Source organism: Stigmatopora argus, chromosome 1, assembly GCF_051989625.1.
Source record: "Stigmatopora argus isolate UIUO_Sarg chromosome 1, RoL_Sarg_1.0, whole genome shotgun sequence".
NCBI classification, from domain to species: domain Eukaryota; kingdom Metazoa; phylum Chordata; class Actinopteri; order Syngnathiformes; family Syngnathidae; genus Stigmatopora; species Stigmatopora argus.
In genome coordinates, this window is record NC_135387.1 from 18,378,331 (window position 1) to 18,397,102 (window position 18,772).

At 38.3% G+C, this 18,772-nt stretch overlaps 2 protein-coding genes across 3 annotated transcripts; one reads left to right on the plus strand and one right to left on the minus strand.

Annotated features, from left to right (window-relative positions):
• The first annotated feature begins 1,872 nt into the window (after positions 1 to 1,872).
• Positions 1,873 to 10,858, plus strand: acp2 (acid phosphatase 2, lysosomal). The gene is made up of 13 exons (XM_077605932.1): positions 1,873 to 2,126; positions 4,637 to 4,732; positions 4,986 to 5,072; positions 6,371 to 6,431; positions 7,559 to 7,650; positions 7,718 to 7,816; positions 7,933 to 8,022; positions 8,102 to 8,185; positions 8,276 to 8,324; positions 8,526 to 8,614; positions 8,762 to 8,868; positions 9,144 to 9,319; positions 9,488 to 10,858. Exons 1-13 carry the CDS (start codon positions 2,040 to 2,042, stop codon positions 9,631 to 9,633), a joined length of 1,263 nt encoding a protein of 420 aa, XP_077462058.1. The 5' UTR covers positions 1,873 to 2,039; the 3' UTR covers positions 9,634 to 10,858.
• On the minus strand, positions 10,686 to 18,631 carry gpr137c (G protein-coupled receptor 137c). 2 transcript variants are annotated; one of them, XM_077605920.1, is made up of 8 exons: positions 17,857 to 18,631; positions 14,856 to 14,905; positions 14,463 to 14,570; positions 14,229 to 14,361; positions 13,290 to 13,436; positions 13,071 to 13,196; positions 12,492 to 12,604; positions 10,686 to 12,177 (listed from the first exon to the last, which is right to left on the minus strand). In XM_077605920.1, exons 1-8 carry the CDS (start codon positions 18,217 to 18,219, stop codon positions 11,949 to 11,951), a joined length of 1,269 nt encoding a protein of 422 aa, XP_077462046.1. In that variant the 5' UTR covers positions 18,220 to 18,631; the 3' UTR covers positions 10,686 to 11,948. The 2 variants fall into 2 exon arrangements, with proteins under 2 accessions (XP_077462046.1, XP_077462038.1); XM_077605912.1 differs by having other exon boundaries at positions 14,229 to 14,367; positions 17,857 to 18,628.
• Positions 18,632 to 18,772: the final 141 nt, after the last annotated feature.

Consider the following 18,772-nt stretch of genomic DNA (forward strand, 5'->3'; position numbering starts at 1 on the left):
CAAGGGTGTCAAATTATTTTTTCTCACAGGCCGCATTTGTTGTTCATAGGAAGGCGTTAAGAGTTTGGACCGTAAAGCAATCTCTAGCAAGCTCTCGAACTATTCAATCAACACATTAGAGAAATGAAAAACTGCATGTAAAATTTAAAGTAAAGGATGCAATGTTATTTGTCGAACTTGATTGTTCACATCCATTTTGAAAGGATTTGTCAGTGAAGCAAAAAAATTAGCTTGCAATGTCTTAAAAATTTAAAGGGGGTCTTAGATTTGACACCTATGAACAAAAATGACACCAGAAATAACCTGACAGATGCATAAGACTTTGATGAATTTGAACACAAGTGTCTGAGACTCATGTATCTGTGAATTAGGCAAGATAATATAAAGGCCCAGTATATCAAGCATCAATTATCAACAATACAAACATTTCCATTTGACAAAAAAAAATTCACTGTCGTCCTCTGTTTCCTTGTTTTTTGTTTTTTTGTTTTGCTAGATGTTTATCAGAACGTGTTATTAAATCCAAATGAATGCATTTATTGTTGTTTGCTCTTGTGTCAGATTATAGCTGCCAGCTAATGCTGAAAACACATTCTCCAAACAGGATTATTGCCCTGTTGAATCAACAGTTGCGCAAAACAGAAAAGTAGGCAAGGGATGGGTCAAATGTTGAAAGGTTGTCTCGCTTACGTGTGCACACACCCGCGCACCACACACAAGCATACGATGGAATCACATGACCAATCATCACATGAAGAATGAGTTGTTTACCCCTAAACTGCAGTGCCGGCTTAATCACTGGGTAGACAACATATTTTGAAAACATCCAATTAACCAATGTCCTTGCTGTAAAACGAATAAATAACATATACATGCATGTTTATCAGTCAGGTCTGTCCAAATTTCTTTTTTGTCTCCTTGGGCCACTTTTAGAAAAAGCGAAGGATGCAGGGGCTAACTTGAAATCCTTCCATTTTCATGTGTTAAAGAGAGAATTAGAGTCGGGTAAAAAAAAGGATCAGGTTTTAAGAATTTATTTTTTGTATTAAGTCCTTGGTTACTATTGACGGCTACCTACTCTCCCAGTCAAAATGGATTGGACGTATATCGCCGTCAATGGCAGTGAAACGTGATTATTTAATGCAAGCCTTCCCACTTGAATTGGATTGTTGTATGTCTACAACTGTCAAGGCAGTGAATGACTTGAGGGCTACGAGCAACAAAATAATCCTGATGTATAAGGTATATGTATATATTTCAGCAACACATTTATGTATTTATATATTTATTCGTGTATGTATTTATTAACCCACTTATTACCTATCTATTTATGTCTAAAATGCCTTTCCTATTTCTGCATCCTCACCCCCTTGCTACTGTGACAACGAAATTTCCCGAATACGGGATGAATAAAGTTATCCAATCCAATATATTCATTCATTCTTTTTTCATTCTGCTTATCTCTTCCGTTTGTTTGTTTGTTGTTATTTGTGCACTTCCCTACTTATTTATGTTGTTGACTACTTATTTATTTATTACTTAGTGAATATTTATTGTTATTGTTTAATGATTGTGTATGTGTCTGTTTGTTTGTTGTTATGAATCAATTAATCAATGGAGATATTTCCCCACTTATCCGAGCCAGCAAAGAAAACGAAGAGGTATGAAATGACCCTTTAACCAAGATTACAAAACTATACAAATAGCCTTAAGAAAATATAGACCGTTGAAAAATCAACAGAACTATTTCACCAAATTATATTCGAATATACTTGACAGCCAGCCATTGAAATGAACGGCGCACATCGGTGACCCGGAAGTAAAACTGTATGAGTGTGTCTTCGCCTGCATGGGTCCCGTTCGTGTTACTCCAGCGGGGTCACGTGACAGACAGCGAGGCGCTCCAGTGGGGTCACGTGACAGACAGCGAGACGATCGCTGTTTAGCCGGAGCTGTTTGCGGCGAGACGATCGCTGTTTAGCCGGAGCTGTTTGCGGCTCGACACGCCAAAAGAGAAGCTTGGATCAACTTGCTGTGCCATGCCCCTTCTACTTGTGCTCCTTCTGGCTGCTTGGTCCCTCTGTGGAAAGGTCACAGCGGAGAAGAAATTGCATTATGTCACCGTGGTGAGTATTTCAAGTCCTCAGCTTGCATTACTGTGCGGAGCGCAACAAACAGTAACGTCTGTCGACGAACCATGCAAAATTGTACATAAGCGTCTGCTACAGTCGCCAATAATACTTGGACCAGATTTCAAAATACATTTGTAACATACACGTACATACAAATGTAATGACAATTTAGTAATAACGTTACGAAAATGTATTTTTAAAATGCGTTTTGGGGATCAGTAGTTAATTAGTTAGTAGTTAGTAATAGCCATAGAATATGGATATCGTGCGCGGTAAACACAGATTGTAATCATGAAAGAACTTCAAAATGTTGAAAGAGCCATGTTGGACGAAAAAAAAAACCAAACAAATGTGTGGAGCCGCAAATAAATAAATAAATATTTATTTTCCCGGCAGTGTAGAGAACTACGCACCATGTGACTGTGTGGCCTCATTTAACTTAATTACAATATTAATAAATTATGTTTCATTTCGTTGATAAAATTATAGAAATGCAATAAAGAAATCTGATTTGAGATGTCATTTTTATTTTGAGGAGTTGACAAAACAACAACAAAATGGAACGTACATAATGTCCGTAATCCACTTCTAAAATCTATTTTTGTGCACCTCTAATTTCTCCAGAAGTAATACAACCACACTTTTTCTCTCTTTTCCCAACTGGGTACTCAGCTGCAATTATACTATGTCTTAAATGGAAATGTCTTTCCACAAAGCGAACATTCAGCCAATCCTTCCGCATTGGCAATGAATGCAAATGATCGGTCCAAAAACCTGTTTTTCAGATGCTTGCCTTGCTTTTAAATTCATGTAAATTCTGCTGGCTTTTTCCCTTATTATCGACCGGGTCACACTATCTCCAGCTAACTGTTTATCTTTTATCCATTATAAAAGAAGGCTCTCCATCTCATTATGAATGTCACTGCGCAGCTTGGAAATTATGGTTAGTCTTTGGAAGGCTTGATATCCTTGATAGCATCCGTTTGCTTCAGGATGGTGCATATTGTTGAAAAGCTCCTCTCGTATTGGCGAGCCAGTTCCGTCACGCATACACACTCATGGAAAAAAATGCAACGCTCCCCCGATCTTTACACGAGGGAGATGCGGCGAGAAAGAAATCATTAGCAGCCTCTCAAGTCTCGTATGCTCGTATCTCAAAATTTGTCTCGTATCTCAAGGTAAATATTTGCTCGAAATTTTACTCGTATTTCAAATTCCTCGTATGTCGGGCCACTCGTATGTCAAGGTATTACTGTAGTAATCTTACAATATATTCTTTATTCTCGAAATATTACAACTTTTCTTCCGCAATATTACATTGTATATCTTCCTTCTTGTAATATTGCTACTTTAATATTGTAATATTATGACTATTTTCATAGTTCCATTTTCTTTGTTGATTATTTTTTCCATCCATCATCTGGCCCCTTATAGTGTAAAACATTAGTCTATATTGTCTCTCACTAAGTTCTTCAAACATCTATGTAGCTAATTTGCCACATAAAACATCAGACATAGCTACTTGGTGGCTACAAATGAGTATTTGGTGCCTGACAATCAATAATTATCCCCCCAAATCATGCTTGTAGTACATTTAATTAATTGTAAATTAAAATGTTTGTGTAGGAAATTTGTGGCAGAGATTTAGTTTCCCACAAGGAATTCATCAAAATAATTTAACCAGTGATTGTTTTTATAATTACATGTAATAATATACCAACAGTCCTTGCGAGATCAATTATGTTCGACATTATGTTTTTCTGTCAGCTATGGAGACAGAATCTGTCATGGATGTGACAATTGACTTTGGTTTGGACCCAGCCATAATTTGCCCTATTAACACCTGGGTATTAAGCATCACACATGTCCTGTTAATACAACATGAGAAGGCCAAGCAAGTACAATGTTTTGCTAAAGATCTTAACACTGATGTTTTCAGCTCCAAACAAAGGAATTTTATTGACTATGTCTCTCGCTAATCATTGAACTGATTGGAAAGTCACACGTGTTTATTGAGTCGCTTGGAAGATGACCAAAGACCAGATGAGAATCGTAGTGGGATTCACACACAATTTTGGGCTATGTGCAATGAAGGCTAGATAAATGTATTTTTGTCCAAGGGATACTCGGGTACCGATCGATATTCATACATTTGAATACTGCGGATATTGTACTTCCCTACATTGCTTGTGCTCTATTTCTCATCAGTATACCACTTCATCATTTTGTGCCACTTGGAAAAGTTGGAGCACTTGGCTTATGAATGGGAGGCTACAATACGCCTTGAGAGATGCTTAATCATTAAGAGTCAAAGCATTTCATAGCATTTGTATCAATTTATAAATGTTAAAGTTTTGATCATTTACAACATTCATCAGAGCGCAAAAAGGAAGGAAAATTGTTATAAGAGGAGAATGGTCCTATGACAGGACAAAACTGGACTTTCCAAGAAAACGGCCTTCTTTCCAGCGATGGCTGACACGTGTGGCTTCTTTTTCGTGCAGTTGTTTCGGCATGGCGACAGATCACCGGTCAAAGCTTATCCCACTGACCCACACCAAGAGAGTGCCTGGCCTCAAGGCTTCGGACAACTATCACAGGTACTTCACATTCTGGAGCAATATCACATTTCTCATTTTTTTGGGTCCTTGTGTACAAAATGGGATTTCTTTGTCTAACCCATTTTGACACTGGTTTTGTCTTTCCCTTTAAAAAAGAACATGTAAGGAGGACAATGTAAATACTAAATCTATTACATTATACTAACAAGATGTTAAGAGTATTTTAATGTGGTTGAGTCAACTTCTGTCCAGTGTTTGTGATGTTGTGCTGTATGGTTTTCTTTGTTCTCAGGAAGGTATGCGACAACATTTGGAGCTCGGTCAGTTTCTGAGGAAGCGTTACAATGGCTTTCTTAATGAAAGCTATGTCCGACATGAGGTACATTTATAAGTTTTTTAATGTTTATAAAAAGTAGTTACCAATGTACATCCAAGCTGTTTACTCCTGAAACAATGATGAAAACACGTCGTGATTGGGTTTGCCGTGCCGAACGTACCTCATGAGGTTAGTCCCCACCATCTGATTAATCCAGTGGAACCTAGGAGAGAGGAGGATAAATCAAGTGGATGCCATAAACAACAACATAGACAACGAAATTTCCCGAATACGGGATGAATAAAGTTATCCAATCCAATCCAAATAGTTGTACACAAAGATCACAAGAGGGAGTGGCCACTTCTGAAGAGAGAGACTGGGAGCAGAACTAATGCCAATGGTTTTGGAGATGGTATTTTGTCAAACAAGGATCATTAAATAAAGAATAATTGCATGCAAAGTAATGTCAACACTTCAGCTTCACCTAATGTTTTTGTGACCCAGTGTACAACAAGCAGAACATTTTGGGACACATATTGTGCAACAGTCAATTCGCAATTTTGCCACCAATCAGGCTTCATCAGCAGCTATTAATGTATTGAAATAAGTATACAGTATAATAGACCCAAAACCAACTACGGCAAAAAAACATTTACTAGTCGCACCAAAACCCAAACGCGAGCGCAAAAAAAAAATTCTGTGTCAAATGTTACTGGCACACTATGAAATATAAAGGCCTGATAGGAACTTTCAAAGTCTACGATGATATTATGACAAAGACAGTGTTTGTTTAAATGGTAAATGCATATATACCACATTTTTCTGAGCACAGGAGTCACCAAGAAAAAGGACACTTTTGAAGTTTGGCTTCAAACCATCATAAATAACCTGTAGTTAGTACTGCTCTATTGCAAAACTCACCTATTAAGTAAACCTGTTTTTTTTGTTTGGTCACATGATGTGCAGCATGCAGCAGATGAACCAGTCCCTTAAGGGTCATGTTAAAACATCTCAGTCTCCTTAAGGCCACACTTTCAACCAATTTATTCAAATTGAAATAAATGCTGTTGTGGTGCTTTTTGTGACAGTCACGTATATCTGAAATACACGTTAGAGATGAAGGCCCTACTCAATGATGAAAGCTGTTATTATTGTTTTTCTCAATCGGTGGCATACGTAGGGTTTCTTGGCTTGAGCGCGATTAGAAGTCATGCCTTTTTTTGATACGAAGAAGTTTATTTTTACTTCCTGAGAAGAAGTATGTCAAAACAATGGGCATGTTTCTCAGATAGCACATCCTGTCATTTCGTGCAATGTCATTTTACCAATTCCTGGAACAATTGTGGCTCCTGTGTCCTCAGATATCAGTTCGCAGCACAGACTATGATCGCACTCTGATGAGCGCCGAGGCCAACCTTGCAGGTAATGTCGGTCATTTGTTCTTCCATTTGTTTTCCAGATTCACAAGGATACTTGAAATTAGGATTGGTGTTAGTTGGGAGCGGTTACTACTCAATACTTTTTAAAAGGGATCCAGTACTGAAATGGTTGTTGAACTGACACTTGACTTAAACTGACGCCAAAATGAAAAATAAATAAATAAACAAACACACCTACGCCGTTAATCTAAAGTGTTAAATTGCAACTCTTTCAATTCTCTATGATACGTGTCAAAGTGGCGGCCCGGGGGCCAAATCTGGCCCGCCGCATCATTTTGTGTTGCCCGGGAAAGTAAATCATGAGTGCCGACTTTCTGTTTTAGGATCAAATTAAAATGAAGAGTATAGATGTATATTAAATTTCCTGATTTTGCCCCTTTTAAATGAATAATTGTAATTTTTTAATCTTTTTTTTTCTGTTTTTAGTACAAAAAGAATTGTGTAAAATCTAAAAATATATTTAAAAAAAGCTAAAATAAACAGTTTTAGATCTATAAAAACTGAATATTCAGGGCTTTTAATCCAGTTCTTTTAATCCATTTATTAAAAAAAATATCTAAATATTATATCTAAAATGGTCCGGCCCGCATGAAATCAAGTTGACGTTGATATGGTCCGCGAACCAACCCGGGTTTGACACCCTTGCTCTATGACATGGGAAAATAACCCCAAGGCATCAGAATGGTAAGGCACTGAACTGTTGTTGGTTTTTTTGGGTCCAATTACCACCAACTTTGTAATCAATGTCAATAGATATTGGATTTCGGTACCTGACCCTCCTTGAAATGTTTTTTTTATTGCTGATGCTTCAATGTTGTTAAAGGGTTTGCATTTAGGACTTGAATGTGTAGCGCCATATTTAAAAAAAAAGAGATCCCGAAATAAAACCAAAAGTGTGATTATAAACCTGTACATAAAGCACATTTCTTTCTAATGGCTCAAAAGTTTAACATAATTTAACTTGAAATCTGCAAATGTGAGGCATTTAAATAGCATTGGTAACATGAACAGATGTCCATTTATATAAAGACATGTTTTAACCATCTCTCTGCTCATTTGATCTTAGTGCAAAAATGTTTTAATTTGTCCCCGTTTGTGACCATCTTACAGGTCTTTACCCCCCCAATGGTCAGCAGGTCTTCTCACCAAATATTAAGTGGCAGCCCATACCTGTACACACAGTTCCACAAAGTGAAGAGAAGGTAGACTTGAGAACTTTTGATAGGTGTTATTCAATTATTGATTTATTAATTTCTGTATCTTTTTCAGCTGCTGTCCTTTCCTCGTAGAGATTGCCCCCGGTACGAAGTGCTTATGAACGAGACTGAACAAACGGACGAATTCCTTAACATCACTTCTGATAACCAGGTCCCCCCCTTTTTTCAGCGTGTAATTTATAATTAGATTAACTGTCATTGAAATAGAGTATCTTTATTTGACTAGAGTGAGATTAAAGAGACTCTTCTCTTTTTATTCCCTTTCAGGACATTATTGAGCTGGTGAGAAATAAAACCGGACTGAAAAGGACAACAGTGGAATCAGTTTGGAGTGTGTACGACACACTCTTCTGTGAGGTGAAATATATCATTTCTATTCATGTCGCGTTGTCTTCAGTGGCTATCCCCCTATTAAGTGTGTGGTGTGTATCTGTAGTCACGTCACAATAAGTCAGCTCCTGATTGGGTAACTCCTACCGTTTGGGAAAAGCTCCGTGTGCTGAAAGACTTTGGATTCCGGGTAAAAACTTTTGTTTTTTCCTAAAATATTCTGTTATTCATGTCGCTTCAAAAACAGCCAGCACTAATCCAATATGCTCCAATCTTGCAGGTTGTATTTGGGGTCTACAGACAGCAGGAGAAGAGTCGACTACAGGGAGGTGTGTCTTAAGTCTTTTACGCAGTTAAAAATCTTTCCAAGTTTGTTTCATTGATGAAAGATTACACATTGGCTGCAATTGGCGGTGATTTACGGTCCACGTCTATCACTGTCGATGGCAGGCAATGAGTTAATGTAGTAGAACCATAAAGGTGTTCCCACACTTGAATCATGCAGCAGATAACGACCCGTTTTCTTTCAGGGATTTTACTGGGTGAAATAGTGAAGAATATTACACATGTGGCTGCAACCAAGGAAAAGCAACATCTGAAAATGATGATGCTCTCTGCGGTGAGATTGAGATTCACCAATTTGATGATTTGATGATGATGATAAAGCCTATGTCTGAACAGAACAGACTGAGCAAGATACAAAGATAAAAACACTTCAATAGAGTTCCATGAGCTGAGGTAACAACTGTGTGTATTTATTTGTCAGCATGACACCACTGTGGCAGCCCTGCAGGTCAGCTTGAACGTCTTCAATGGCAAACAACCACCGTATACCTCCTGTCACATGATTGAGTTGTATTCCGATGACAGTGGGTACGCACACACACACAAATGCTTAAAGGAAAGGCTTACTCAGTGACTTTTTGTTTGTAAGGCAGTCTTCAAATGCCAAAGTATACTTGATTTTTTTTACTTGCTGAAACTAATTGGTCTTTACATTCGTTTCTGCATGTTTTTAAATGACTTGCATTTAATAGGCAGGTTTTCTCTTTCAATTACAAAAAAAATTACATGGTTAGGCTGCACTGTTCTTGACCAAATATCCCTAAGAGGTGGCGATCGAGCTTCGGCTTTCTGTTCACTTCCAGGTCTCTGTCGGTGTCCATGTTTTACCGGAATGACAGCTCGGTTGAGCCTTATGCCCTCCAGTTGCCAGGCTGCTCTTTCGACTGCCCCCTGGAGGAGTTTGTGAAAATTACAAAGCTTTCTATTTCTGAGGACAGAGACAAAGAGTGTCAGTTGCCTTCCACTGGGAGTAATAAAGGTAAGATTTGCAATATCGTATCCATATCAATTACTTCCGCAAGGATCAAAACATGTTTTAGGACCAATTTTAATAGAAATTAAATAATGCCAAAGGGTTCTCATACTTTTTCTAGGATGATTCCGAGCCTTCCACGGTTTAACACCGTTAACTGTCTCTCTCCCTCAGAGGTGATCATCACTTTGGCAGTGTCGGGCTGCCTGTTGCTGGTCCTAATCATCATTCTTTTCGTGTCAATTGTCCGCCACAAAGAACCGCTGAGCAGCCGTGGATATCGGCAGATCATCAACCAAGGGATGCCAGAGGAATCCTGACAGATGTGCAAGGTCCTTCATTGCAAACCTACAAGCTCATTATCATGGGACAGCACCGATGATGATGAGGATGAACTTTGACCCCTCTTCTGGGATGTTTCAGTTCTTTTTTTTTAACTCTCTGGTCTTTTCCAGAGTTTCCTGAGTACCAAGTTCCAGGTTAAGGACGCTTTTACAAATGTCTCTTATCAGCTGTCATAATGAGAATTATTACATCGATCAACTTGAACATAATTTTACTCTTTGATACTTCTTTTTTTTCCGGTCCATTTCTGATTTGAATCCATGTTTGTGGGATTAAAATGTGGAGCAATTGTGTGAATGAACGTCAACAATGTTTACTGTGAGGGGTTTCTATCTCATGTGGGTACATTTCTTATTTGCAAATATCTTTCGTTTGAATTTTGCAAATTGTCTTAGCCTCTGAGACTGGACGACAATTTATGCCTTAAATAATTGCAGAATATTTTCTGACTTGGACGGTCAATCGTGTTCCTATAGTTTGGTTTTTAAATGAAATGAAAATGCATTAGTCAAATTACGCATACAAATGTTTTATAGATGTGCGTTCCAAATTTTTATTTAAATTAAGTTATATGCAGGTGCCTCTTGTTTCACTTGTGTAATTTAAAAACTTTCACTTCCTCAAATGTTTTGATTTCATCAAACATAGTAGGTTTAGGTTTTTTGATTTGTGTCAGCATCAGTTTTGAACTGCCAAGTTTTGAAACACTGGAAAATATTTCAAGCATTAGTTTTGAACTGCCAAGTTTTGAAACACTGGAAAATATATCAAGTTAACTACAGAACGATTTTCTTGTTTACTGCACTAAGAGCACATTTGTCATGTTCTATTCTAAATCATTTAAAGCTCAAATTCTCAATTTTCCATCAGCCTTGTTCTGATGTATACATTTTCTTGCAGAAAGAAATAATTACTGGCTACTCTAGTACTATGCATATTCTCTTGGATGCTCATTTTAGTTGGAAAGTACACGCCACACTTTTTTCCCTCCAAGACGATAATTATAATTAGCAAACTTCATCTCAGAAACAGTGCAGTAAGCCTTTATTCAAACATCGTGCTTATTTTAATGACATTAGTGATTTGTCTGTCACAAAAAGTTTATACATTCAGAATGGTCCTGGTTCAGAGACAACTCATGTTGAGGGATTGCATCTTCTACTGCACACTGGCATATCAATAAACACAAAGGAGAACATTCTTAACAAACTCCATTTTAACAACATGCAGGCAGTGGATTCTACCTACCAAAGCTTTTTTTTTGTATGTAGAGTTTTAGTTTGAAAACTGCCAATTTAGGAACCCATACTTCCTTAATACTTTTAAATTTCCCTTGAGATCATAAAGTAATCTATCTGCCTTTTGGTCCTCCATGAAGAAAAATGAGGGTGTTCTTAAAAACGGTAGATGAGCAACAAAAAAAAGTTTTTTGTAGGTAGCTCACATGAATATTTTTCATGGGACAAAATAAACCGAGAAATGAAAATCTCACTCTCGTTGAAATTGGCTGTTTGGCGAGTTCAAGGCATGTTTACACCTATTAGTTAATCTAATTTGTTAATAGTTGAACCCACACTGTGATTGTTAACTTTCTCTAGGGATATAGATCAGACAAAGAAAATAGAAGAATAATTCAATTAGGGAAAACGGATCAACTATGAAGAACTACAAATTAGTTAAATCAGTAAAGCTGCTGAATTGAAAAAAAAGCGTGTAAAAGAATCCTCACAGTTCAGATTATAAACAACGATTTTGAACTCAAAACATGCAAACAATTCAATACTTGCATCACTTGACTAGTATCTTGTGCAAACATTTTCCTTAAGGAATGAAGGTATGAGATTTGCCGTGACGGCAGAGTGACGTCCCCTTCCTCTGTTCGGAGGATGAACACGTCCAAGTGCAAAAGGTTGCAGCAAAAGCTTATAAAAGTTTTTGGCCAAACTGTCCAGCCTGTGGACCACAACAATCTTATTCTTAGTGACTAGGACATCTAGGACTGGTGCAAACATACTTAGATTGGTGCTTTTGAAACCTGCAATTGTTAAACCGCTGCATCAAGTCGTTAAGCGTTTTGAAGAAACTCACATTGACAGTCCAACGTCAATGGCACCGAAACGGGTTCTTTCACTGGCAGCCCTCTCAGTTCAAATATAATTCTTATTTTTTGCAGTTTTTGTTTAATCACCAATGTGGGTGCTACATTCCTTGTCCACAAACTTTTTTTCATAGCCTCCTGTATTTTCCATCAAACCATCCTTGCTCTCCAAGTTTGGAGGACTTGATCTTCTCAGCTCTGAGGAGTTGAGCAATTATAACCATGATGATGGTGGTTACTTTGCGGTGTGGAGTAGTAGTTGTGGTGATGGTGCTGGGTATTCTGGACATTTCCATAAGCGAATAGAAGAGGGGCCGTGGAGGAGGAGAGCGGCGGCTGGGTCGACACCAGGGTCCCGTTACATTGGATGGAGCCGTACCAACTGGAGACGCAACTGGGCTGCATAGTGGAGGAGGGCAGGCTGAAAGAGACAAGACAATGATGGGTATCTACTGCACTATCTCGGAAGCCATAGAGTTCATTAAAGCATAATAATTCATCATATGGAATTTTAGGCAGTCCAGCCTGGAGGAGTCAAGTCAAATTTTGAGTTTGCAACAAGGGCTCACTATATTTATTACACAAGGCGGTATAAACCCCCCAGATGGGAGGGTTTGGCAGTGCTGGTGAAAATGGATTGGACATCTTACAACTTCAATGGCACTGAAATTCACTTCAAGCACCCCCAATTCATATGGACTGGACATCCACGGCGGTGACCATTTCTTTACGCACCTGGCTCGATCGTTGTTTCTCAGCATGTCGTCATCACTGTCATATCGCCTCGGGTTGTCGAAAAAAGAATCCCTGGAGCCAAACATGTGGTTGTTGAGGATTCCTGCAGGAACCTGGCACACATTCAGAATTTGTTAAGGCCTCACTTTTGGATCATTTATTTTGATTTATTCAAGAATAATAAGAGAGGGCAATTCAGTAGAATAATTTTGTTGTTGACTGAAAACCATACTATAATACAACAAAAATTGTGGCTTGTGGAGCAAATATGAGAAGAAGAAAAAATCTTTTCTTTTGTGTAAAAGGAAAATATTTGATCAGTCGTTCGGCTCACTCTTCCACTTGTTTACATTAGTTAATGTGTCATGAGACATCAGGATTGTTGCAGAGATGAGGCAATGTGACTTTTTTAAAACTGTAAATGTATTCATTGCGCCTATTTAATCCAATGACAGGTTAAAGTAGAGCCAAAACAATGGTCCCAGTATGAGCTGTGAAATTTTTCCAATGCAAAATCTTGTGGCCTGCCTAAAAATATGTCCCATTAGAATGATTCTTTGTAAAAACTATTTTTTTTACCATGTTTTGATTAGGCTTTTGGACTCGGAAGAAAAGAACCATCAAACTGGTAGGCAGCAGCTCCCAGAAGAACAAAATGATTCCAAACACCATATAAGCTTCACCGCTGAGCTTCAGCACATCAGTCTGCAAAACCCAAGCACATATAGGTATCACTTTAACACTGTATTGGAGCGGTGGTCAGCAGACAAATAAGAGGTGGATTAAGTGACCGTTCACCTGATCAGAAACAGTATACCAGCTGTAGTTGCACAAATCTGGTTTTACCAATGGAGACAGCGCCACCACCAGGTCGTAACAAGCTTTCGACGTATAGAGGATAATCACCATCGTGCCCACGGCTGCAGCCTGACACAATGATGTTCCCTGCAGAAGCACACGAACATTTTTTTGCGACACATCTATTGGCATTTAAGGATCCACACTGTTACAATATTTGAAAACACACCAAATCAGTACGATGTATGTAACTAGTATTGATTTGCATGACATGCACAGTACCATATTCAGACTACTTACTATAAGTCGCGCTTTTTTCATAGTTTGGCTCCACCCAAGTGCGACTTATCTATGTTGTCTGTTTCTCCGACACCGTGTTATGTTGTTGTTTTTTTAGGCTACAATTATCTGAAAAACTCATAATGCCTATTTAGGCAGTTGTTCTACATTTTAATATTGTTACTTTAATGTTTGTTCTGGGTATCTGATAAAATGAAAAATGCCTTTCCAAAAATGCCACTTATACTCCAGTGCGAAAAAAATAAAAAAATAAAAATTTAAAAAAATATATATATTTTTTAAGGAAAAAAAAAGAAGTATATATACCGTATTTTCACGACTATAAGGCGCATTTAAAAGTATTAAATTTTCTCCAAAATAGACAGTGCGCCTTATAATCCAGAGTGCTTTATATATGGAAAAAAAATGTTTCATTAATTGAGGGTGCGCCTTATAATGCGGTGCGCCTTATAGTCGTGAACATATGGTGTATATTTTTTTCCTTTAAAAATGTATATATATTCTTTAAGTATTTTATTTTTTTAAATATTTTTTTTTCTTTTTTTTTTTTTCCTCTTTATTGTGTATTCTTTGGCTGGTGCGACTTCTAGTCCGAAAAATATGCTATGCACATTTTAGGTAGTCGTTACATTCACCTACTTTAGATTGGAGGAAAACATTGGCAGAGGACATCTTAGCGATACGGATGATGCAGACAGCCAAGGACACGGCACACAGGACAAAGAGGCCATCGTTGATCAGAACACGAGCTAGGACAGCGTGTCTCACACTCCTGTCGCTTCACACATCACAAATCCATTTGTCAAACGTTTGATCATGTACCTATCCGGTTAAGACCCAAATGAGTGATAAGCCATAACACTAGGCTCTTACCTTGGCAATTCAGAACGATGTAAAGCTCCTTGCACCAACAATCCGCACGTTAAATTCACCACAAGGAAAAATATACAGAGGGACAAGAAGAAGAGTGATAGTGCCACCCTGGAGTGAAAAACAGTCAAAGAGAATACAGTATTTTTAACTTGCAATGTAACAATTTACTAGATAATTCAATAGGTACAGTTTCACAATGCCATTATAGATATTAAATATGAAACAAAAGTGGGGGAAAAAGGTGCAGAAAATTCATTTTGCTGGATGCTACAATTTATATCCAAATATTATACTGAACAAATTAGCTTACAAATTAACACAGTAATTATAATTTTTCACCAAATAAAAAGGATAAAAACATCATGTTATGGTTGGTGAGTCAACACATTTTACCTGTATTTAGTGAGCTCTGGGGAAAACTTGGCTTTTGCCTTAAATACCACCTACGAAAAAAAGAAACAGAAGGTTTTATTGTCCAAAGGCACTACATGTGGTCACGTTTTTGGGCTAATAGGAAAAAAAGTAAGATGAGGCCTATAGTGTGTCCTTCCTTTGGACCCATGTGAACATAGTCTCAGGACATTCCAGTGTAATTAAATGAACATTTTGTAAGCACAGGCTCAACCCGCCCCTGCCCCCATCCCCACACACAACATACACACACACACTCACCTCATTGGACAGTTCGTGTACTTTATATAAGAGGTCAGGTGTTTAAAAAATTGGATTTGCAATGTACTCAGTTTCACGTTGACTACATTAAATGCGCATGCAATGAAAATTTATGAAGCAAAGCCATCTCAATGTTTATGTTCTATATAACTAGTACAAGCACGAGATAAAAAGTCATGATTACGGGACACAATATATATTGATGGAGTAGAGCTCATTTCACAAAATGAGCGGCTATGTACTTTACGCCTCATCAATATTAACACCACCTCTTGAGGCTGTATTTTCAATCATTTATGTAAAGAAGAAAATATTTAATCACTCATGTACATCAAGTTATATATTCAATAAAAGGATTTATACTCTTTGTGACCCCTTTTTTTCCTCACAGTTTTGTCGCCAAGTTGGCACTGGCTTACATGCTTTGGTAACAGTTTATAGAACGCAAGCCAGCATTTTAAACTTCCGGGACATGTATTTCAATGAAAGCTAAGCAGAAAATAATTATCTATTCTTTTTCGGCCTCTGCTATATTTTCAGGTTTATTTTTTGTGGCCAGCTCACTCAACTCTGAATCGGGTGACTTTACTGGTTATATAACTTTGTGTAAACAATCTGCCCTTTGTGTCGGAATGTAGGTCAGAAGGCGACCCAGAAATGAGTGGACTTTACTGTGAACAGAAAATTGCAGACTCATCAATCCTGAATGTGTGTCTGTGTGACGGAAATATGCCATTTTGTGTCATTATTACTGTAAGGAAGCACTCAACAATAAAAAGAGAAGGTCTGTAACTAATAGCCCTGACTCTTAAGATGTCCCTGAGCTGTACTGCATTTAGGTAGCTATAGTATAGCTTGCAGTTCGAGGATTTTATTGCCCTTCAAAGACAACACGTCTGTGGAGAGGGAATGCAAGATGTGTACCCAAAATTCCCTACAAGTTCTCTATGGTGTCTCATTGCACATTTATTTCATTTGGGATTTATTATGTGAATCTCAGTATTCCTCATGAATTTTTATCACTGTCTATCTACTACTATCTACAGGACCTTTGACAAATACGTGCCACATGCCACAAAGGATTTTCTCCCATGCAAGTAGAAATGCAACACGAGTGCACTACATAGCTTGAGGGAAAACTGTCACATTGGTATGACATTCAAAACAAATGCTGCAGTAGTAAATGCAATAACCGTTTGATTGAATTTGATTGTTGTTTATCGGTCATCCCATGATAAAGATATAAAATACTATTTCAGAGAAATAAAAACGAGTATATAGTGTGAATTCAAAAACGCAATCAATTGTGTTAAATTAATGATAACCAGGATGAAATCAGGGATTTAAATAATAGTACAACTAAGGAGAAACACATTAGATCCTTTGCAGTCATTGGTTGTGGGAACGTGACACAATATCGACAGAAGGTCATATCTCGTTTTAGTGTAACCAGGTAACAAAAAAAGCAATAAAGTTCCAGTCAAGGTCTTGAGTTTACCTCTTGTGAGCACAAATTATCTGATGGACCACAGTGTTTGATCAAATGTCATGTGACCAGCCAGCTCAGCTTCATTACTTCTTCCTCATTACACTGAGATTCAAGGGAATATTCCTTCAGCAGCACTTTTTGCATTTTATCTTTCACATGTGCATACCAAATCATTAAGTAACTTTGTGAATTCTAATGAGGGACAGCAGGGAAACTGATTAGTTAAACTGAGACTTAGATATTTATTTATAATATATATGTGCCCCGCGACCCTAATGAGGACAAAGCGGTTCAGAAAATGAGATGAGAATATGTGTCAATATTTCATTTTGTTTACCTTAAGATGTCCTGATATTATTTTTTGTTTGTATGAGCTTAAGGTAATGTCAATTTTGTCTACTACTTGGTTAGTTAGGATCCAGAGTGAGCTTGTACCCACCCCGCTTGGCTTTGACTGAGAGTTGGGGTACATCCTGGTGTGGTCTAGTCAATCACGGGACATGTTTCATGTTTACAGCTTATGTGGGTAGAGCTGTAGCTATTGAATATTTTCGGAATAAATCCAAATCCATTCTATCAGATAAACAAATTATTACCAAAATGTGTTTGGTATCATTTAATAAAATAAAAATTAGATTTTTGCCAATGTCTTGTTATTATTTAGTCAGTAATATAATTGTCCGCTTTCATTGAAGACTAAAGCAGAGAAATATTAAATGTTAAGGTTCAGAATTGAGAGATTTGGGATAAATGTTTAGTTATAACTGGCTCAAGACGATGAAGGAATTCTCAATATGGTGCTTGTTAATATTATCATCGCTTAGTTGTTGATCAATAAGTTAACTTTGAGTCACATCTGTGGGAAACAACAGTTCTGACCTCCATGAAAAAAAGGAATAAACACTACTTTTAAAGGTTTCTGGGGTAACAAGGTCAGCACGAGGTCAAGAGGACAAATAATTGACACCTCGGAAGCCCCTCCCCCTGTGCCTGATTGTCTCCCACAAGTGTGACGATTTCATGTAGTAGTTATGTATATCACCTTGGTCATGTCTAAAAGTGGGCACACTTACCCTTTAACTCATTGGCAGCTACTGACGATCATAGACGTCCAATTCATTTTGTCTGGCCAAAATGGATTGGAAGTCTATCGCCTTCAAGATGGCATTGAAAGATAAGCATAGAGGTGCCAAATGTTTGGTTAAATGTAGTCGCATTGTGCACTGGCTTTACCTGCCAGAAGTAGAGGTTGAGCAGGCAGAGGGTGAAGAACTGGAGGCACACTGGACAGCAGGAGAGCAACCAGTAGGCTAGCGGCTGCAGCTGCTTGGCCTGCGTCCCATTTTCAAAGTAAAAGGAGAAGAGGGTCGTCCTGAGCGCTGCCCACACCAAGCACAGGAACAAGAAGCAACTCTGGTAGCTGAAGCGCTTGTATCCGTAGTAGAGAACGAGCCACAGCTGCAGGTAGACGAAGCCAAAGAGGAGAGAGTACAGGACGGTATACGCGGTGGTGAGGCTCAGCTCCACAGCGGGGGAGATCGCGCCTCCTCCGGGGCACAGAAAGCTGGAAGTCAGCTCCTCGCCGGCCGAAATCATCTCGGCTGATGACAAACACAATCAAAGCCTCGAACACCAAAACTGGGTCAAAGCTGACCGGAATTCACAAAAGATTGCTTTGAAATTTGCCGACAAAGCATTTTTGCTGCAAATAAGGCGCATTGTACAAAAGCTTGCAGCAACATGAATTAGTATTTAACGCCGATCAAGAAAGCTAGTCCAACTGTTTCAAACTAAAAGAGCTAAAATAGAAAATAAGGAGATCCTCCCGTGAATCCCATGCAAAAACAACTCAGAGGGGGCGGGGAGGTCTCCAGATCAGCTGTGATGCAATTTCAGACCCGCCTCCGATCTCTACTTTTTAAACAAGAAAAGAGTGCTCGATGCCGCCATCTTGGCTCTGTCATAGGCCTGCTTCGATATGATGCAGATGACTCAGGAGCCACTGAGTCACGATAGTTTCCTAGCACGTGAGAGACACGCCTACTCGGACATCATTATATTTTATAGGCTCACAGTGGAACCCAGCCTCCCAAATGTCATTATTTCATTGGCTAATCATGATGTCGATTGTCTAAGTACCCGCCTTTTC

Bases quoted from the DNA above. Each gene is read 5' to 3' on its own strand.
- acp2 (XM_077605932.1), top strand. From the start codon at position 2,040: ATGCCCCTTCTACTTGTGCTCCTTCTGGCTGCTTGGTCCCTCTGTGGA. The intron at 7,651-7,717 runs GTAGACTTGAGA...TATCTTTTTCAG, and splicing joins TTCCACAAAGTGAAGAGAAG to CTGCTGTCCTTTCCTCGTAG. The intron at 8,615-8,761 runs GTGAGATTGAGA...TTTATTTGTCAG, and splicing joins AAATGATGATGCTCTCTGCG to CATGACACCACTGTGGCAGC.
- gpr137c (XM_077605912.1), bottom strand. From the start codon at position 18,219: ATGATTTCGGCCGGCGAGGAGCTGACTTCCAGCTTTCTGTGCCCCGGA. The intron at 14,571-14,855 runs GTAAAATGTGTT...TTTTCACTCCAG, and splicing joins CCAGAGCTCACTAAATACAG to GGTGGCACTATCACTCTTCT. The intron at 12,605-13,070 runs GTAAAAAAAATA...AATGTGTGCCAG, and splicing joins AAAAGCCTAATCAAAACATG to GTTCCTGCAGGAATCCTCAA.